This window comes from Nerophis ophidion, linkage group LG18 (assembly GCF_033978795.1).
Source record: "Nerophis ophidion isolate RoL-2023_Sa linkage group LG18, RoL_Noph_v1.0, whole genome shotgun sequence".
In the NCBI taxonomy this organism is placed as follows: Eukaryota; Metazoa; Chordata; class Actinopteri; order Syngnathiformes; family Syngnathidae; genus Nerophis; species Nerophis ophidion.
The window spans coordinates 20715626-20737913 of record NC_084628.1 but is presented as its reverse complement, the minus strand read 5'-3'; the positions used below and the strand labels follow the sequence as shown (position 1 = coordinate 20737913).

At 34.7% G+C, this 22288-nt stretch overlaps 1 protein-coding gene, 2 long non-coding RNA genes and 1 other non-coding gene across 9 annotated transcripts in view; 2 read left to right on the top strand and 2 right to left on the bottom strand.

Annotated features, from left to right (window-relative positions):
* Positions 1 to 645, top strand: part of LOC133536882 (uncharacterized) — a 10747-nt gene extending 10102 nt beyond the window's left edge. The window contains exon 3 of the long non-coding RNA XR_009802575.1: positions 489 to 645. This is a non-coding gene — a long non-coding RNA (uncharacterized LOC133536882). The remainder of the gene's footprint in view (positions 1 to 488) is intronic.
* LOC133536879 (mitogen-activated protein kinase kinase kinase kinase 5-like) overlaps positions 1 to 22288 on the bottom strand; it is a 39007-nt gene that overhangs the window by 13876 nt on the left and 2843 nt on the right. For 5 of the 6 annotated variants that reach the window (XR_009802574.1, XR_009802572.1, XR_009802573.1 and 2 more), the window contains 17 exons: positions 19108 to 19165; positions 18947 to 19037; positions 18823 to 18887; positions 15229 to 15284; positions 13255 to 13302; positions 11169 to 11211; positions 11014 to 11086; positions 10734 to 10865; positions 10611 to 10673; positions 10364 to 10445; positions 10065 to 10181; positions 3092 to 3173; positions 2902 to 2954; positions 2780 to 2826; positions 1545 to 1589; positions 1445 to 1465; positions 1330 to 1375 (listed from right to left, as the gene is read on the bottom strand). Coding sequence is in view for 3 of the 6 variants with exons in the window: in XM_061877543.1 (XP_061733527.1) it covers positions 1330 to 1375; positions 1445 to 1465; positions 1545 to 1589; positions 2780 to 2826; positions 2902 to 2954; positions 3092 to 3173; positions 10065 to 10181; positions 10364 to 10445; positions 10611 to 10673; positions 10734 to 10865; positions 11014 to 11086; positions 11169 to 11211; positions 13255 to 13302; positions 15229 to 15284; positions 18823 to 18887; positions 18947 to 19037; positions 19108 to 19165 (1122 nt within the window). In the remaining 3 variants the exon portion in view is untranslated. The remainder of the gene's footprint in view (positions 1 to 1329; positions 1376 to 1444; positions 1466 to 1544; positions 1590 to 2779; positions 2827 to 2901; positions 2955 to 3091; positions 3174 to 10064; positions 10182 to 10363; positions 10446 to 10610; positions 10674 to 10733; positions 10866 to 11013; positions 11087 to 11168; positions 11212 to 13254; positions 13303 to 15228; positions 15285 to 18822; positions 18888 to 18946; positions 19038 to 19107; positions 19166 to 22288) is intronic. The other variant, XM_061877545.1, reaches the window with a different exon arrangement.
* Positions 502 to 583, bottom strand: trnal-aag (transfer RNA leucine (anticodon AAG)). The gene has a single exon. It is a non-coding gene; the product is annotated as a tRNA-Leu (tRNA).
* On the top strand, positions 2934 to 20506 carry LOC133536883 (uncharacterized). Its single transcript, XR_009802576.1, has 2 exons — positions 2934 to 2984; positions 19726 to 20506. It is a non-coding gene; the product is annotated as an uncharacterized LOC133536883 (long non-coding RNA).

The following is a 22288-nucleotide window of genomic DNA, read 5'->3' as shown; positions in this document are numbered from 1 at the left end:
CTTGGAAGAGGCGCAGCTAAACAAAAGGAAGAGTAATCTTCTCCTTATTAAAATAAGTCCGCTTTGGCATATTTTTACAGAATAATAATCATGGGGTAGGTTTATATACAACTTTCTATCGACTGAATACTCAAAGGCAGGAATAGTCTAACGCCAGCCAAGGTCGTTAAAATAATATCAAAACAGCAGACATTTATCCATGAAAATATGGAGAAGCTGCTGATGCTGTATTTGACGGAGCAGCTGGAAGGAGATACGGAAGTATGTCCACTCTCCAAGTGCTGACCATGTTCATTACTTTACCTCAAAAAACTACTGAAGTTTGAATTATACTTAATAAAATTGTTTTTCATACAATATTTCTTAACTAAAAGTGTATTTTTGGTTAAAATTCTGCTGTTTTGAGGCGGAAAAAAAGTCAGTACATTAAATAGAGGTACAATAAGTAGCAATTAAGCCCATGAGTTGACATACGTGTATTTTCTAAGGGAAAGGCATAAATGGCAGTGGTGGGATTTGAACCCACGCCTCCGAAGAGACTGGAGCCTTAATCCAGCGCCTTAGACCGCTCGGCCACACTACCCTGCAGAAGTCATCAGCCATATGAAGATTCTGGACCCCTTGACCCATAACACGGTGAACACAACAGGGTAAGTTAACATTAGTATGCGTGTTGTAGTCGAATGTTTTTGATATCGGTTCAACGTATTTGGTATTACAAATCCTACAATACAGTCCCTGCATGCTTTTACCAATGGAAAGGTGTCTGTAAAGCGTTCACTGAGAGGTGAGAACCCATTATTCATTCACTCCACATTCACATGAAGATGGTGGTAATCTACATTTGTAGCCACAGCTGCCCTGGGGTAGACTGACTGAAGCGTGGCTGCCAATTTGCGCCTACAACCACCACCTATCATTCATCCACCAGTGTGAGCGGCACTGGGAGCAAGGGTGAAGTGTCTTGCCTAAAGACACAACGCCGATCGAACTTGGAACCCGCAAGTTGCTGGCACGGCCGTTCTACCCACCATGCCATGCCGTCCACAGAAAAGTCTGTTCTCATTACAATTAAAAACTTGCTGCGGTACCAATATTCACAAGCACAAAATGGCTGCCAGCAGGACACAAAATGAATGAATGAAGCGTTCGTACACAGACACATGGTTTGCACAGAGAGGCATATTTGGTGCGATCCAAAAGTTTGTAAATCGAGGGGTTTGTAAATCTAGGTTCGACTGTATATGCTTTACTGGTGGCTATAGAACTCCTTATGACATTTTTTCCCATTATAGCTGTAAAAACACAAACAAGCGCTTGTTTGCTCACCTTTGGGGGAAGCGGAGGCGGAGTTTGGATGGCTGTAACAGTGACACTGTGGGAGTGAAATGGCTGGTCAAGTCAAAGGTCATACACTGACGCAAAGTGTGCGTTTACGTTTTACCGCGTCTCCGCCACGGTCGGCCTGTGTTGAGACAACAAAAGGGTCAGTGTAAAGAACGGCATTTTTACGTGACATTGGAAAAGTTTGCACGCTTCCTTACACGTCCACATCGTCATAATCGTCATCCGAGTCTGTGTCCTCGTCCCTGACGCACAGAGAAACTCTTTTTAATGCAGACGTACTTGTGTGTGTGTGTGTGTGTGTGTTCTTGTATTTATACCGTTTTTGAGACATCAACAAGGAAAAGTACCTTCCATATGAGGACCGGTGAACAAGTTGGGACCGAAATCATGGTCCCAATACGGAAAACCATTGCATCTAATTGATTGAAACTTTTATTAATAGATTGTACACTACAATGCATATTCCATACAACTGACTACTAAATGGTAACACCCAAATACGTTTTTCAACTTGTTTAAGTCGGGGTTCACGTAAATCAATTCCTGGTAATAAAGAGCCAAATACTAGAGTCCGTGAACATTGCTCCAAAGTCAGGATTTTTTGATGATTTAATGTGAATAAAACAGTAAACATTGACAGGTGCAAAGGCAGCGATATATGATAAAAAAAGAAGGCAGCTAAAGAACTTCCCTATTCATCGCCGACAAAAGCCGCCAGGTGAACAGCTGATTTTACGACTTCCGATGCTGACGTAAGCCAACCCGCGTCCCATATGTGACCATAGGATGAACAAATACACTACGGTACTAGGACTATTGTGGCCATTAACAGTTGGCTTCTACAGCTGCGTTGCCCAAAGTGCGGCACAGGGGCCATCTGTGGTCCGTGACTCGTTTGTCACCGGCCTTAAGCACATTACAATAAACAAAAAAATTTAGATCTCATTTGTTGGTGAAATCTATCAAAATTCGGGTGGTCCCAAAAAGGAGGGATTTTTTAAATTAAATTTGTGTTGGTTTTAAAAGTGCTCCCCTTCTGGTCAACATATGAAATAACAAGTGTGTGTAAAAATTTGAAGTGCTCCCCCTCAGACCAACATATGTAAAACAAGTGTGTGTAAGAAATTTAAATGCACCCCCTTTGTCCAAAATTAATTTTAAAAAAAAGTAAATAAGTATATAGAGACGAACTGTAAAAACTTTAAGTAAATAAAGATTATTAAATGCAAACAAATTCAACAACAAAAAATAACTAAAAACTTACCTTTTTATATTTGCATAGTATTTGCATAGTATGTATATATTATTATTGTTATGAATAGAAATCTGTATATATCTAGAAAGGGTGGTCCTAAAGAGGTACGCATTTTTCGCCGGTCTCAAGAAGGTAATAAATACAAGAATGTGTGTGTAGGTTAGCGAGACGGGATACCTCACTGGACGTGTGTCGATGCTGCGTGAGTCGACTGAAGGCGTTATCTGCACAGAACACAATGGCCACAAAGACAGTGTAAACATGTGCGTGGTTTCAAGGTTATGTTTGAAGGTTCTCACTGTTGCATCTTCATCTTGTTTCTTCACAGGCCTCTGAGAGTAGATCTGCTCCACTGCAACATCCACAATGTCCATGTTTACAGGTAAATAATGTTCCAAACTTCATTACATAAGTCCACTACTACAGCATGTGATCATAAAATAGCTCAGTTGGTCGAGCCCAAGGCTTTTCTTTGCTTTGCTGTCTTACACTTTGTGTGGGAGTGTTTCCTCTGTGCCCGGTTGTGTTTGTTGATGGACTGGATCCTCTTCAGTGATCCAGACACGGGGCCCTTCAATCCGCAAATACGATAAAGTCAGTATTCTAACGAGACACCCTGCACCGAGGGTGCATGTGCACAGGAATTTGGAGTCTATCAAGCAGGCTTGTGCAAGGGTATTGGCCTTAATGCAGACAATACTTTACAAACATGGTAATTAAACAAAAATTCCTTTAATTTTAAAGTAATTTTCCACCATTTTCTATAATTTGAATGGACGGTGGAACCTCGATTTACAAACTCAACTGGTTCTTGAAAAGGGTTCGTAAATCGAAAAGTTTGTACAGTGAAGCAAATGTCTCTATAAGAAACAATGTAAATATGAATAATGGGTTCCAGTATCAACAAAAGTTCATATTTTAGTGAAGGTTTGTACACTTTGAACACAATATAAAGTGCTATACTGTACTGGATATCAAACATAACAAGGAGTCAACTAACTCTTTATTAACAAGCCAAAACAGCAACAACAAGCTAATATGTGCTGTATGCTCACCTATGCCAACATACGCACACACAGAGAAGTCCCTTTGGTGCCCTCACCAATGATCAGATATCACGAAATCCTTAACTTTACCAAACATATTGCTACAATAATAAACATTTAAAAAAGTAAAACCCACTTACAATACATTAACATCGGCACGAGAGGAGAGAAAGGAGAAGAGAGTGGGTGGGACGTTGTGTGTTCTTGGAAGATGTGCAATGAACCAGAGGTAGTCTTCTCTGCTGTCAAATAAGTCTGCTATGGCATATTTTTTCAGAGAAGTCCATAGTCATCACAATTAAAAACTTGCTTCCTCGATCTTTTCGATGCATCAAGCACAAAATGGCTGCCAGTTGGATACAAAATTAAGGAAGGAGATGTTCGCACACAGAGGCATATTTGGCACAATCTAAAACTTTGTAAACCGAAAGGTTCTCAAATCGAGGGGTTTACAAATTGTGGTTCCACTGTAATAGCCATGACATTTAGTTTTATGCCTATAAATTGACTAAAAGACTAGCATACGAACACTTAGCAAGATAGCGATAAGTAACAATATCCATGGTATTTATTTTTATATTCCTATAAAATTGGCTAAAATGCTAGCATGCTAACACTTAGCAAGATAGCGGCAAGTAACATTATCAATGACAATTAGTTTTGTACTGATAAAAGTGGCTAAAATACTGGCATGCTAACACTTAACAAGATAGCGGCAAGTAACAATATCCATGACATTTAGTTTTATATCTATAAAATTGGCTAAAATTATAGCATACTAACGCTTTACAAAGTAGCAGTAAGTAACATTATACATGGTATTTAGTTTTATACCTATAAAATTGGCTAAAATGCTAGCATGCTAACAATTACCAAGATAGCTGCAAGTAACATTATCCATGACAGTTAGTTTTGTACCTGTAAAATTGGCTAAAATGTTAGCATACTAACACTTAGCAAGATAGCAGCAAGTAACATTATCCATGACATTTAGTTTTATATCCATAAAATAGTCTAAAACGCTAGCATACCGTATTAACACTTAAAAAGGTAGCAGTAAGTAACATTATACATGGTATTTAGTTTTATACCTATAAAATTGGCTGAAATGCTAGCATGCTAACACTCAGCAAGATAGCTGCAGGAAACATTATCCATGACAATTACTTTTGTACCTGTAAAATTGGCTAAAATGCTAGTATACTAACACTCAGCAAGATAGCGGCATGTAACATTATCCATGACAATTACTTTTGTACCTGTAAAATTGGTGAAAATACTAGCATACTAACACTTAGCAAGATAGCGACAATTAACAATATCCCTGACTTTTACTTTTATACCTATAACATAGGCTAATATGCTAGCATGTTAACACTTAGCAAGATAGCATCAAGTAACAATACCCATGGTATTTAGTTGTATACCTATACAATTGGGTAAAATGCTTGCATGCTAACACTTAGCAAGATAGCGGCAAGTAACATTATTCATGACAATTAGTTTTGTATTTGTAAAAGTGGCTAAAATACTGGCATGCTAACACTTAGCAAGATAGCGGCAAGTAACAATATCCATGACATTTAGTTTTAGATCTATAAAATTGTTTAAAATGCTAGCGCTTAGCAAAATATTGACAAGTAACAATATTCATGACCTTGAGTTTTATACCTATTAAAAATTGGCTAAATGCTAGCATAATAACACTTAGCAAGATAGCGGCAAGTAACAATTTCCATGACTTTTACTTTTATACCTATACCATTGGCTAAAATGCTAACATGCTGACACTTAGCAAGATAGCAGCAAGTGACATTATCCATGACATTTAGTTTTGTATCTGTAAAAGTGGCTATAATACTAACATGCTAACACTTAGCAAGATAGCGGCAAGTAACAATATCAATGACATTTAGTTTTATATCCATAAAATTGTCTAAAATGCTAGCATATTAACACTTAACAAGGTAGCGGTAAGTAACATTATACATGGTATTTATTTTTCTACCTATAAAATTGGCTAAAATGCTAGCATAATAACACTTAGCAAGATAGTGGCAAGTAACAATTTCCATGACTTTTACTTTTATACCTATACAATTGGCTAAAATGCTAACATGCTGACACTTAGCAAGATAGCAGCAAGTAACATTATCCATGACATTTAGTTTTATATCTATAAAATTGGCTAAAATGATAGCATACTAACGCTTTACAAAGTAGCGGTAAGTAACTTTATACATGGTATTTAGTTTTATACCTATAAAATTGGCTAAAATGCTAGCATGCTAACAATTAGCAAGATAGCTGCAAGTAACATTATCCATGACAGTTAGTTTTGTACCTGTAAAATTGGCTAAAATGTTAGCATACTAACACTTAGCAAGATAGCAGCAAGTAACATTATCCATGACATTTAGTTTTATATCCATAAAATAGTCTAAAACGCTAGCATACCGTATTAACACTTAACAAGGTAGCGGTAAGTAACATTATACATGGTATTTAGTCTTATACCTATAAAATTGGCTAAAATGCTAGCATGCTAACACTTAGCAAGATAGCTGCAGGAAACATTATCCATAACAATTAGTTTTGTACCTGTAAAATTGGCTAAAATGCTAGCATACTTACACTCAGCAAGATAGCGGCAAGTAACATTATCCATGACAATTACTTTTGTACCTGTAAAATTGGTGAAAATACTAGCATACTAACACTTAGCAAGATAGCGACAATTAACAATATCCCTGACTTTTACTTTTATACCTATAACATAGGCTAATATGCTAGCATGTTAACACTTAGCAAGATAGCATCAAGTAACAATACCCATGGTATTTAGTTGTATACCTATACAATTGGGTAAAATGCTTGCATGCTAACACTTAGCAAGATAGCGGCAAGTAACATTATCCATGGTATTTAGTTGTATACCTATACAATTGGCTAAAATGCTTGCATGCTAACACTTAGCAAGATAGCGGCAAGTAACATTATCCATGACAATTAGTTTTATATCTATAAAATTGGCTAAAATGATAGCATACTAACACTTTACTAGGTAGCGGTAAGTAACATTATATATGGTATTTAGTTTTATACCTATAAAACTGACTAAAATGCTAGCATGCTAACAATTACCAAGATAGCTGCAAGTAACATTATCCATGACAATTAGTATGGTACCTGTAAAATTGGCTAAAATGTTATCATACTAACACTTAGCAAGATAGCAGCAAGTAACATTATTCATGACAGTTTTGTACCTGTAAAATTGGCTAAAATACTAGCATGCTAACACTTAGCAAAATAACGGCAAGTAACAATTTCCATGACTTTTACTTTTATACCTATAAAATAGTTTAAAATGCTAGCATGGTAGCGCTTAGCAAAATATTGACAAGTAACAATACTCATGACCTTGAGTTTTATACCTATTAAAAATTGGATAAATGCTAGCATAATAACACTTAGCAAGATAGCGGCAAGTAACAATTTCCATGACTTTTACTCTTATACCTATACCATTGGCTAAAATGCTAGCATGCTGACACTTAGCAAGATAGCAGAAAAGTAACATTATCCATGACATTTAGTTTTGTATCTGTAAAAGTGGCTATAATACTAACATGCTAACACTTAGCAAGATAGCGGCAAGTAACAATATCAATGACATTTAGTTTTATATCCATAAAATTGTCTAAAATGCTAGCATATTAACACTTAACAAGGTAGCGGTAAGTAACATTATATATGGTATTTATTTTTCTACCTATAAAATCGGCTAAAATGCTAGCATGCTAACACTTAGCAAGATAGCTGCAGGAAACATTATCCATGACAATTAGTTTTGTACCTGTAAAATTGGCTAAAAAGCTAGCATACTATCACTTAGCAAGATAGCGGCAAGTAACATTATCCATGACAATTAGTTTTGTACCTGTAAAGTTGGTTAAAATACCAGCATGCTAACACTTAGCAAGATAGCATCAATTAACAATATCCCTGACTTTTATTTTTATACCTATAACACAGGCTAATATGCTAGCATGTTAACACTTAGCAAGATAGCATCAAGTAACAATATCCATGGTATTTAGTTGTATACCTATACAATTGGGTAAAATGCTTGCATGCTAACACTTAGCAAGATAGCGGCAAGTAACATTATCCATGACAATTAGTTTTATACCTATAAAATTGGCTAAAATGCTAGCATGCTAACAATTACCAAGATAGCTGCAAGTAACATTATCCATGACAATTAGTATGGTACCTGTAAAATTGGCTAAAATGTTATCATACTAACACTTAGCAAGATAGCAGCAAGTAACATTATTCATGACAGTTTTGTACCTGTAAAATTGGCTAAAATACTAGCATGCTAACACTTAGCAAAATAACGGCAAGTAACAATTTCCATGACTTTTACTTTTATACCTATAAAATAGTTTAAAATGCTAGCATGGTAGCGCTTAGCAAAATATTGACAAGTAACAATACTCATGACCTTGAGTTTTATACCTATTAAAAATTGGATAAATGCCAGCATAATAACACTTAGCAAGATAGCGGCAAGTAACAATTTCCATGACTTTTACTCTTATACCTATACCATTGGCTAAAATGCTAGCATGCTGACACTTAGCAAGATAGCAGCAAGTAACATTTTCCGTGACAATTAGTTTTGTATCTGTAAAACTGACTAAAATAATAGCATGCTAACACTTAGCAAGATAGCGGCAAGTAACAATATCCATGACATTTAGTTTTATATCCATAAAATTGTCCAAAATGCTAGCATATTAACACTTTACAAGGTAGCGGTAAGTAACATTATACATGGTATTTAGTTTTATACCTATAAAATTGGCTAAAATGCTAGCATGCTAATACTTAGCAAGATAGCTGCAGGAAACATTATCCATGACGATTAGTTTTGTGCCTGTAAAATTGGCTAAGATGCTAGCATACTAACACTTAGCAAGATAGCGGCAAGTAACATTATCCATGACATTTTGTTTTATATCCATAAAATTGTCTAAAATGCTAGCATATTAACACTTAACAAGGTAGCGGTAAGTAACATTATACATTTTATTTATTTTTCTACATATAAAACTGGCTAAAATGCTAGCATGCTAATATTTAGCAAGATAGCTGCAGGAAACATTATCCATGACAATTAGTTTTGTACCTGTAAAATTGGCGAAAATACTAGTATGCTAACACTTAGCAAGATAGCGACAATTAACAATATCCCTGACTTTTACTTTTGTACATATAACATAGGCTAATATGCTAGCATGTTAACACTTAGCAAGATAGTATCAAATAACAATACCCATGGTATTTAGTTGTATACCTATACAATTGGGTAAAATGTTAGCATTCTAACACTTAGCAAGATAGCATTAAGTAACAATATCCCTGGTATTTAGTTATATACCTACAAAATTGGTTAAAACGCTAGAATTTGAACACTTAACAAGATAGCGGCAAGTAGCAATATTCATGACATTTAGTTTTGTACCTATAAAATTGGCTAACATGCTAGCAGGATTAAATTTAACAAAATAGCAGCAGGTAAAAATATCTGCCGTCACAGTTTAAGTGGCTTATGCGGGTGCAGTTTTATACCCACACAAAATTGTCAGCATGCTAACACTTAGCATGTTGATATGCTAACTGCTGCTTTAAGCATTCATCCATTTATTCATTTTCAATAGTGCTTATCTTCCTTTGGGCAACATTCGGGTAAAACTGCATTTACAGAAATAATGTTGAAATATTAAATGATCTGTTTCATAAAAAAAAAAAGGTTTTATTCCTAGCTGTCAATGCAAAATGTTTGCTGAAATAAATATAATGTGTAATTGAGGTTCATAGCAGTGATATTTCTATGAAATAATAAAATATGTAAAACAGTCCTGTATGGGATAAACTGTAGATTATAATTGTGGGGTACACCAAAATAAATGGGTTGTACTTGTATAGCGCTTTTCTACCTTCAAGGTACTCAAAGCGCTTTGACACTACTTCCACATTTACCCATTCACACACTGATGGAGGGAGCTGCCATGCAAGGCGCTAACCAGCACCCATCAGGAGCAAGGGTTTAGTGTCTTGCTCAGGACACAACGGACGTGACGACGTTGTTACTGGTAGATTGAACCAGGGACCCTCGGGTTGCGCACGGCCACTCTCCCACTGCGCCACGATGATACATTTTAAATTCTACGTCCTTCAATTGTATTTATATTTCCTTTTACAACCTCAATTTAAAAAAAATGATTCAAATTCATGACATTAGAATTTGGGAGCCATTCTCATTTTGAATTCAGAATTTTGCGCAAGCCTGCTATCGAGTCAAACTAAAGTGATAAAGTGTGCATGTGCCAAAAAAGTCAGACCTCTGCGTCGTCGTCCTCTGTCGCCGGGCAGAACTTGACATTCTCCGGGTGTCGACACTTCTCCAGCAGGTCCAGGGTCAGTTCCTGGGTCAGACACTGCTGGGCCAAGAATATGTGCTGTGGAGTTGGAAGACAAGAGTTGGCGGGACAACAGGGAGGAAAAGTAACAATCATTTTTGCTAATAATGTTGACTCTGTTCATTGGAATCAGCAACTAGCTGGTGTCTGTATGCTAATATCATTTTTCACTGCAAAAAAGAGTCAGCATTAGAAAATTGTGATGTGTGACCATTACTGACTGAGAGTATCTTGGAGGCGCTGGGTCTCTTTTTGGGGTTCTTGACCAATATGGCTTTCACAAAGTTATAAAACGTGGGCGACCTACAGGCAGGAAAGAGGGATACCTGAATTAAAATCACAGGTTTTGTGGAGAAAATTTGAAGAAAGATGCTACAGAGCTAAAATATCAAAGGATCGAGGGGAAGTGCACTCGTCGAAGGACGGAACCCTGAGGGACTCCACAGCCAACAAATATTTAGTATTCACCATTTTGACTTGTCCTTCAGTTTAGGAGGTTGGTAGCCACTCTTGGACATGAGGAACAGGGCTCTTTAGAAGGAAAGAAAAGTCACAAATAACAACAACAGATGATGTCCTGTGTTTGCGTACCTTAGTGGGTGTAAGTCAAACATGGGCGGCTGCAGTTCTGCGAGCTCAATCGCCGTGATGCCCACCGACCAGATGTCACACAGCTCGTTGTAGCCGCCTTTTATTTCAACTGCTACAACCTCTGGTGCCATCCTGAGGGAGGAAATGGGTACAGCATGTTTGAATTCCTCCAATGGAGGTAAATATGGCACCTCTCAGCCCTGAGTAGCATTCGTAATAGCAGGAGTCTCCAGTAGAGGAGCCCTTCCTGCCTTTGGTAGCCCTCTGGAGGTGAGCTCACCAATACGGTGTTCCAATGAAGGACATGCGACGGGCAAGGGTGGCGGTGATTTGGGCAGCAATTCCAAAGTCGGCTGCAAGGGAGAGGACGCCAAATATGATCGCGCGCTTTATAACGGGAGCATGGTCCAGCGATTTGTGTCAGGAAGCACCTACCCAACTTCACCTCGCCCTGGTCGTTGAGGAGGATGTTGGCCCCCTGGAAGAAAAACACAGCAAATCTAAGCATCTGCTGTTAGGTCACTGAACTAAACCTCTGAGGTTGGGATTCACTTCCAGCTGGGAGTAATCAATTTGCTTTGGCAAGATTAAAAATAATGAAACAAAATGGGGCTATAATTGAACCCTGAGGGACTCCATGGGACAGCAAAGCATATTTAAAAGCTTAAAAGGCAAATAATGGTTGCAGTACTCTTCATGATTGTGACTATAAGCATATTTAATGTTACGACATACTTACAACTCAATATTTGTGTACCGATCTGATATTGATATCAGATATGAGCAAATCCCATAGGGGTGCTGAATGGATGGTCAGCGCCTGAGAGCTGCGGCCTACCATAATGACTCCGAACTCCCTTCCCTCTGTTGCTAGATATCTCGACATGTACGTTGTAATATGTATATGTGCTTTGCTATGGAGGTTTTTTTTCCCACTCCAGTCTGGGCCCCCTTAGGAGCCCAGTCTAGATTGTATTTTTTTACTCACCCTTCCCCAGCGTTTACCTTTTTCCCATCTTTTATGTGGCGCCTTATGGCGACCCATCAGCGTTCTTGTTCTGTAAACCTGTACACTGTTTGTTTGTCTAATCTTGAACAGGTTTGCGCTGAAAACAAAGTTTCGTTGTACTTGTGCAATGACAATAAAAACCTATCTATCTATCTATCTATCTATCTATCCATCCATCTATCTATCTATCTATCTATCTATCTATCTATCTATCTATCTATCTATCTATCTATCTATCTATCTATCTATCTATCTATCTATCTATCTATCTATCTATCTATCTATCTATCTATCTATCTATCTATCTATCTATCTATCTATCTATATCGGGATGATATCAGCAAAAAATAACAAGTATCATATTTAAATTTCCCATACAAATGCTCGGATATAAGTTAGACAGCCAATTAACAGCTAAATGTCCTCCAATATACACACAAGGTTGGTCTTTTCTTCTATTTTTGTCAACTCAAAGTAAAAATGCAAGGCTATAGGCTCCTAGGAGCTGGCAGCTACATAACAGGTAGACACACAATATCACCCAAGCTAGACATACAGTACGTAATAAGTGTCCCTAATTGAACAGTCTAAGACAGCATATGTGTCAGGTATCAAATAATTATAGCTGCATATTACACATACAACGTCTACAAAGCACAAGCGTATTAGAAAGCAATCAGTTACTAAAGTGTCCGCATTAATCCAATTTACTGCATCATGGGCTTAACCTAACACAAAGTGCTCACAAAGTACATAGACGAAGAACCCTTATAAACATCTTACACCTTGTTAACAAACAACATAATCTTGTTCATCTCATAATGTGAATCGTAAATTAGTTAACTCAATATTTATGAAAACATTATTTATTATTTGTTCATGTAGTTAATAATCATTTGCTTACTCATCTATGTATGTATTTTTTTAGTCTTTTATTTATTTAGACACTGTTTTGTCAGAAATGTGTTAGAAACTGCTACGACGCGAACAGTGGTAGGGTTAAATAAACGATTAAATAAACCCCACTTCCCCCTACTCCTTTTCGGACATGCTGTAATGAGAAATTGGTAATATGTGATGTATTGTATTGTAATTGTACGCGTGGTGGAAGAAAACTAATACCTTAAAAACCATAGCCATGATTCGGTGATGCAAAAAACATGATTAGCACTCCACATCAACTTAAAGACAGTGTAAGTCCATTTCAGACATTTAATAATAAATAGCTTAGTGTTTTTCACACCCACTATTAATTCTCTGTTTGACTAATTTCACTTGACCAAAAGTTTTCTGACAATCCACTACAAAATATTAAAAGTATGTGTCATTTACTGTAAAATTCAAATTTGAAACACAATAAAAGGAAGTCTATTTGGGCTGATATTGTATCGACTCAATATCGGCCAATACTTAAGGCTCAGTAACATATCAGTGCCAAAATGTAATTAACAAAGATGTATCGGCACACCATTATTTAGAATTGACAAGACAAATGAGAGAGATCTTGGTCACCTTGATGTCTCGATGGATTTTCTTCTGCGCGTGGAGGTAGTCCAGACCCTGGTCACACATATGTTTTTGTCACACACTTTTATGTAGCGTTTGACATGACGATTGCTTGTGTGTGTGTGTGTGTGTGTGTGTGTGTGTGTGTGTGTGTGTGCGTGCGTGCGTGCGTGCGTGCGTGCGTGCGTGCGTGCGTGCGTGCGTGTGTGTGTGTGTTTTGTACCCTTCTTGAGACATCAACAAGGAAAAGTAGCTTCTATATGAGGACCGGTGAACAAGTTAGGACCGAAATTATAGTCCCAATACGGAAAACCATTGCATCTAATAAAGAGCCAAATACTAGAGGCTGTGAACATTGCTCCAAAGTCAGGATTTTTTGCTGCTTTAATGTGCATACAAAAATAAACATTGAGAGGTGCAAAGGCAGCAATATATTATTGAGACATCAACAAGAAAAAGTACCTTCCATACGAGGACTGGTGAACAAGTTGGGACCAAAAACCATTGCATCTAATTGATTGATTGATTGAAACTTTTATTAGTAGATTGTACAGTACAATACATATTCCATACAATTAACTACTAAGTGGTAACACCCAAATAAGTTTTTCAAATTGTTTAAGTCGGGGTCCACGTAAATCAATTCCTGGTAATATACTGCCAAATACGAGAGTCCGTGAACATTGCTCCAAAGTCAGGATGTTTTGATCATTTAATGTGAATACAAAAGTAAAAATTGACAGGTGCAAAGGCAGCGATATATCATAGAACAAGAAGGCAGCTAAAGAACTTCCCTATTCATCCCCGACAAAAGCCGCCGGGTGAACAGCTGATTTTACGACTTCCGGTGCTGACGTAAGACAATTCGCGTACCATATGTGACCAATACGGAAAACCTTCGCATCTATTAGAGAAAGTCTCATTTTCACCCTCGGTGGTGAAATCTATCAAAATAAGGGTGGACCCAAAAAGGAGGGATTTTTCAAATTGACTTTGTGTCGGTTTTAAAAGTACTCCCCCTCTGGTCAATATATGAAATAACAAGTGTGTGTAAGGAATTGAAATGCACCCCCTCTGGCCAAAAATAAATAAATATGTGTATAGAGACAAACTGTAATTAGTTGAAGTAAATATTGAAGATTAAAAACCAATTAAAAAACTAAATTCAACAACAAAAAAATCGCTAAAAGTAGTCTTTTCTCACAATGTGTCAACATTTTCTGATAAAATTGGGAACAATTTCTCATATTCTTTCTGTTTCTGTATTATTATTTTTTTTTTACATAATTTTTAATGTAAATTTATTACTTTTTAATGCAAAATGGTGACATTTGTTGTATAAAATTCTGACTTTTATCACAATATTGCCAATTTTTTTGTTGTTCTTGTAAAATACTGACATTTTTCGAGTAAAATGATGGTTTTTGTCATAATTTTGCCACGTAAAATTCTGATTAGTATAATATTGCCAAAATGTTAAGTTTTCTTGTAAAATTGTGACTTTTTGTCAAGTAAAATTATGACTCTTTTCATAAAATTGCCAAAATGTTAACTTTTCCTTGTAAAATTGCGACTGTTATTGAGTAAAATTACAACTCTTATCATAATATTGCACATATTTTCAGTTTTTCTTGTATAATTTTGACTTGGGTTGAGTAAAATTACAACTTTTATTATAATACTGCCAAAATTCTAATAACTTTTTCTTGTGAAATTGTGACCTTTTTCTTGTGAGATTCCAACAAAATTTCTCAACAAGCTTTTTTATATTCTCATAGTATGTATGTATTATTAATGTTGTAAATACACATCTTTATATATAAGGGCGGTCCTACACAGGTAGGCATATTTCAGAGGTCTCAAAAAGGTAACAAATACAAGTGTGTGTGTGTGTGTGTGCGTGTGTGTGTGTGTGTGTGTGTGTGTGTGTGTGTGTGTGTGTGTGTGTGTGTGTGTGTGTGTGTGTGTGTGTGTGACTACCTGCAGCATCTCTCTGCAGATGTAAGCAATCTGTGGTTCTGACAAAGGACCAGTCACTGTGGAAACACAATTGCGCATCTCTGACTGATATTTGCATCCACAGTGGGATGGTGTCGACATGCAAATGTCAAATAACAGAACAATGCTTTGCATGAAGTCAAAGCGGGCTTGTTGGCGGTGTATTTGTGTAACTTCACACCATATACGGGCCATCCCACCTATTACAGGCCATTGAAATGCTTCAGAAATGCTATGATTTTTATATATTTGTGTTGCTTCTAATATTATTTTTTACACTTAAATATCTATAGACCAACTTAAGATTTATCTGTTGACATAACGTTTTTTTTTCTTATGTTTTATACCATTTTTTGTCAAAGAAAACCCTGTTTTTTATGGCAAAAACACAAAATATTAGGGCTTCTTTGGGAACCACATGATTTTATTCGATTCGATTCTTGGGTCTAAAAATCTATACTTTTGTAATAATGTGGGTGCCAGTACTATGATTGACTACATTCTTCTATGAAACAGATAAATAGTTCTGATCAATTTCTATAATACTTCAAAGAAAACATTTTTTTTAACAGAATTGTACCCAAACATTTAATAAAGTCAAATACAATTAAGGCAACAAGAGAAGTATCCAAAACTTCTCTTTTTCTAAAGTAAATATGTACATCAGATATGATCATCTACATCAGGGGTCACCAACGCGGTGCCCGCGGGCACCAGGTAGCCCGCAAGGACCAGGTGAGTAGCCCGCTGGCCTGTTCTAAAAATAGCAGCACTTACCAGTGAGCTGCCTTTATTTTCTAAATTGTATTTATATACTAGCAAACTGGTCCCGCTTTGCTCGACATTTTTAATTTTAAGAGAGACAAAACTCAAATAGAATTTGAAAATCCAAGAAAATATTTTTAAGACTTGGTCTTCACTTGTTTGAATAAAATCATTTATTTTTTTCTACTTTGCTTCTTATAACTATCAGAAAGACAATTTTAGAGAAAAAATACAACCTTAAAAATGATTTTAGGATTTTTAAACACTAATACCTTTTTACCTTTTAAATTCATTCCTCTTCTTTCCTGACAATTTGAATCAATGTTTAAGTTTTTGTTTTTTTATTGTAAAGAATAATAAATAATTTTTTATTTAATTCTTCATTTTTGCTTCGGTTTTTTTCGACAAAGAATATTTGTGAAATATTCTTCAAACTTATAAAGATTAAAATTCCCAAAAATTATTCTGGCAAATCTAGAAAATCTGTAGAATCAAATTTGAATCTTATTTCAAATTTTTTGAATTTATTTTACAATTTTTGTTCTGGAAAATCTAGAAGAAATAATGATTGGTCTTTGTTAGAAATATAGCTTGGTCCAATTTGTTATATATTCTAACAAAGGGCAGATTGGATTTGAACCTATTTAAAACATGTCATCAAAATTCTAAAAGTAATCTTAATCCAAAAAAATTACTAATGATGTTCCATTAATTATTTTTTTTATTTTTTCAAAAAGATTCGAATTAGCCAGTTTTTTTCTTCATTTTTTTCGGTCGGAATTTGAATTTTAAAGAGTTGAAATTGAAGATAAACTATGTTTCAAAATTTAATTTTCATTTTTTGTGTGTTTTCTCCTCTTTTAAACCGTTCAATTAAGTGTTTTCTTCATCATTTATTCTCTACAAAAATCCTTCCGTAAAAGGAAAAAAATGTAATAGGGAATGACAGACAGAAATACCCATTTTTTTATATATATATAGATTTATTTATTAAAGGTTAATTGAGCAAATTTGCTATTTCTGGCAATTTATTTAAGTGTGTATCAAACTGGTAGCCCTTTGCATTAATCAGTACTCAAGAAGTAGCTCTTGGTTTCAAAAAAGTTGGTGACCCCTGATCTACATCAATAATAGGATTTGTCTGAGGGTCTGAAAAGGACAAATTGGAAAAAAAAACATTAAAATGAAAATTAAACAAATAAATGAAAAAAATAAAAATAATCGTTACTAATGTGAATTGCGATTAATCTAAAAATCAATTTTTCTAATTTTTTTTGGACACCCCCTAAAAATTATGCAATATTTTCCCACCAAAATATGTTCAATGTGGAATATTTGATGTGAAGTAATTGGAGCTTTAAATAAGTCAATAATTCATAACAACATTGCTTTCAGTTCATTATTGTTTTTTGATCAATGACAGTCAAAACGGAGATTTTTGAGACCCCCATTCATAAAAGTGTAAAAATAAGTAATATATCAATATATATTATTTTTACTTTCGACGCTTAAATCTCTAGATCAACTTCAAATTCATCCGTTTGTTTTTTTCTTCTTCCAATTTTTCTTATGTTTTATACCTTATTCCGTAGAGTGTTCAGAGTAAAATATTGGATGTGAAGTAATTTTAGCCTTAAATAGGTAAATAATTCATATCAACATCACTTTTGGTTCATTTTTCTTTTTTAGACATTGCCATTTTAAACCGGGATCCAAAGACCCTCACTCAAAGTGTTGAAAATAAGTCACATATCAATATATATTATTTTTACTTTCACTGCTTAAATCTCTAGATCAACTTAAAAATTAATCCGTTTTTTTTCTTCCATGTTTTCTTATGTTTCTATGCCCTTTTTTGTCAAAGAAAACCTTGTTTTTTTTACGGCAAAAACACAAAATATGCAATATTTTCTCCCAACAAATATATCACAACAAATATCCCTGAAATAGGTAAATAATTCATAACATTACTTTTGGTTCATTTTTTTATTTTTTGGGCATTGACAGTTAAAAAACACAGACTCAAAGTCTTAGGAATCCAAAGACCCCCACTCATAAAAGTGTTGAAAATAAGTCATATATTAATATATATTATTTTTATTTTCAACGCCTAAATATATCAACTTCAAATTCATCCGTTTGTTTTTTTTAAATGTTTTCTCACGTTTTATGCCCTTATTTGTCAACTAAAAAGGTGTTTTATTAGTTTATTATATTATCATTATTATTATATAATTATTGTTACATTTTATTTTTTTTACATTTTCATATTATTACATTATTATTATTATTATTATTATATTATTATTAAATTGTATTATTATTATTTCAAAGTGAAATATTTTCAATATGAAGTAATTGGAGCTTTAAATAGGTCAATAATTAAAACAAAATTGATTCATTAGTATTTTTTGAGCAATGACATTGTTAAAGTAAAACTTTGCCTTCATTGCAACTTTTTGTTATTAGTGCCAATATTGTAATATTTTCTCGTTAAATTTCACCTGTTTGCTCCTTTCTCCAATTTTTATGTTGTTGTTTTTCTAATTGTATTTTTAAAATGTGCCACAGGCCTTTAAAAAATTAGCTGTGGGCCGCAAATGGCCCTTGTGCCACACTTTGGATTGCCCTTAACTATTAGATATAAAAACATTTTGAGTAGTTCAAAATTTGTAATATAAATATCCAGAGTTGAAAAAAGTTTATTTGGAGTTGAAAAAAGTTTATTTTGAGTGTTTCTACAAGCAAATGGCAGTGAACGTGTGGCCTGGTTCTGACCTTATCTTGCAGTATATGAAACCTCTCACTTACCACTATAGACATCCTGCAGAGAGCCTCCCCCACAGAACTCCATGCAGATCCACAGCGTATTAACACTACATGAAGAAAGTGTGTTAGTTAACAAGTCATTTTGCACCGAGATGCAGTCTCTAACCGTATGTAGCTGCCATGATACGCCACTATGTTGGGATGCTTGCAGCTCTTCACAATGACTATTTCTTGCTCGATGGTGGAGAAGTCGTCTTCTACGAACACACAGACATGTTTGTCACTCACAAAGTGTCACAAATACACTCGTAATACTATAATATTCACCTGGTTCCATCTTGATAACCTTAATGGCTGCCAGGTCTCCAGTCTGTTTGTTGCGTGCCTATAATGAAGACACAACCAATTAGAGCACCACGTCTGTGTAATTGTATGTTTCAAAGGTTGTCTTTTTAGGATAATATGACTTTTGGGACTGTCCTACTCGAGAGCATCAAGTGTTCTTAATGACATAAAAAGCTCACTGATAACATTTTGAATTCTAATGCAGCTAATTAAACCCAAGCCAATCATTCAGTTCACTTCATCCTGGAAAACCAAAGTTACAAGTTTGTATAAGCTACTCGTTGACCGTGACTTCAGTGCAGCAAGTCACTTTTAAGTGAGTAAAAACTACTTCAGGGGGATTCAAACTTTTTCCGCTGAGGGGCCACACACTGAAAAATTAAAACATGCTGGGACCCATCCATCCATTTTCTACCGCTTATTCCCTTTGGGGTCGCGGGGGGCGCTGGTGCCTCTCTCAGCTACAATCGGGCGGAAGGCAGCGTACACCCTGGACAAGTTGCCACCTCATCGCAGGGCCAACACAGATAGACAGACAACATTCACACTCACATTCACACACTAAGGCCAATTTCGTGTCGCCAATCAACCTATCCCCAGGTGCATGTCTTTGGAAGTGGGAGGAAGCCAGAGTACCCGGAGGGAACCCACGCAGTCGCGGGGAGAACATGCAAACTCCACACAGAAAGAAGAGGAACCCCAGACTACTCAGGACCTTCGTACTGTAAGGCAGATGCACTAACCCCTCTTCCACCGTGCTGCCCACATGCCAGGGCTATTTTTGTTTTTGTTTTCATTTTCAAAATAAATGCAATGTGTATTGTAACCCTTAGGGTAGGGTTCCCTAAACTACAGACCCGTGTGTCCAAACATTCGCGGAACATCCTAAGTTTAAATATATACTGTATATATTTTATTGTATTTAAAAAAAAAATCTGTCTAGTGGAGCCGCTCAGGCAAATCATATTGTTGATTGTATGTAATAATATATAACAGTATATATTATTTACTATTACAAACCATCCTAGTCACTGCCATGTTTTTTTTATTCATTATTAATATAAACTTGTCAACCTTTTGTCATTTCATGATGCCTTTGTCTCTATTTTTACATTTTGATAGAAGAAGGTATTATTATTTTTTATTTTTTAAGTTATGCACATTTATATGTACATGAGAATGCAGTATCGGGACAGATCTATTTGGAGTTTGAGCAGAAATATGTCATATAGGAATTAACTATTTACCATAAAACATTAACAAAATGTTGTGTCACATGAATGTTTATTGAAGTAATGCCTTTGTGACATGAAGACAACACAAGTAATCTATAAAAACCTTGTGTTTACTTATTGAAATAAAACACTAATGAAGATGACAAGCTTTGATCTTCTCTTGGTTCATTACAACAGTTTGGCCAACAACAAAAAACACCAGGAGTGAAACCTCTCACATCGAATACACAATCTTCACAGCCTCCGTTCAGTTTGATGAGATAACAAAACAACCATGTCTGGAACTTTATCGCAAATTATCATAATCACTGTTACGTCCCTCGTCCTTTAACAAGTAAAAAGTTAAGGGAGGTCACGGCATTCTCATGCTGCAGATGTTGGTAAATTTTTTAGGGCTTACGGCAAATGACGAGGGTGGTCGCGGCAAATGCCGCAGTTGCCGTGGTTAAATTCGATCAGTGTATGTATTTTGTATTTATATATATTTATATATATTTTGTCTTTTATATACATTTGTATTCTCATGTATATATATATATATATATATCTATATATATCTCTCTCTCTATATATATATATATATATATATATATATATATATATGTATATATATATATATATATATATATATATATATATATATATATGTGGCCAGAATCGTTTTGAATCGGAAAAATATTGTTTTTGAATCGAGAATCGCGTTGAATCGAAAAAATTGATATATTATCGAATCGTGACCCCCAAGAATCGATATTGAATCGAATCGTGGGACACCCAAAGTTTCGCAGCCCTAATATATATATATATATATATATGTCTTGATTGGATTATCCAGAGAATAGTGCTCGATACCGTGGTAGAGCGCAATATGTAGGTGTGGGAAAAATCACAAGACTACTTCATCTCTACAGAACTGTTTCATCAGGAGATGATTGAGGGAACCCCTCATGAAAACAGTTCTGTAGAGATGAAGTAGTCTTGTGATTTTTCCCACACCTACATATATATATATATATATATATATACATATATATATATATATATATATATATATATATATATATATATATATATATATATATATATATATATATATATATGTATATATATATGTATGTATATATATATATATATTCTTGTATGTACATATGCATATATACACATACATATATATGTATGTATGTATGTATATAATGTATATATGCATATATATGTATATTTATATATATTTGTCTTTTCTTGTATCTATATATTATATATGTATACATATATACACATACATACTGTATATATATTTATATATATATACATTTATATACACATATATATATGTATATATATATACATACATATATATATATACTTTCTATTTTGTCTTTTTTATATTTGTCTTGTCTTGTATGTGTATGTATGTATATATATATATATATATATATATATACATATATATAGATATTTATATATATATATATACATATATATATATATGTATATATATGTATATATATGTGTATATATATATATATATATATATATATATATATATATATATATATATATATATATATATGTACACATATTTTTCTTTCTCTTAACCCAATGTGGCCCTCGAGTCAGAAAGTCTCAGGACCGTTGCCTTTAGGTTTTATTCAATTTTGGTTACTGTTAAAGGCTATTAGTCATTCAAGTGTTGCAAATAAGTTTATATAAATATATTGTTTTATTTTCAATGTTTAAAAATCTGTAAATCTCTATAGCTCCATCTATTGACGAAAGTTTAAATTTTTTTTACAAATGTTTGTCGAGCCCCTCTTTTTTAATAGGAAAAGCACAAAATATGCAATATTTCCCCCCAAAAATTGTTCAAAGTGGAATGTTTGATGTGAAATAATTGGAGCCTTAAATTGGTAAATAATTCATAACAATCG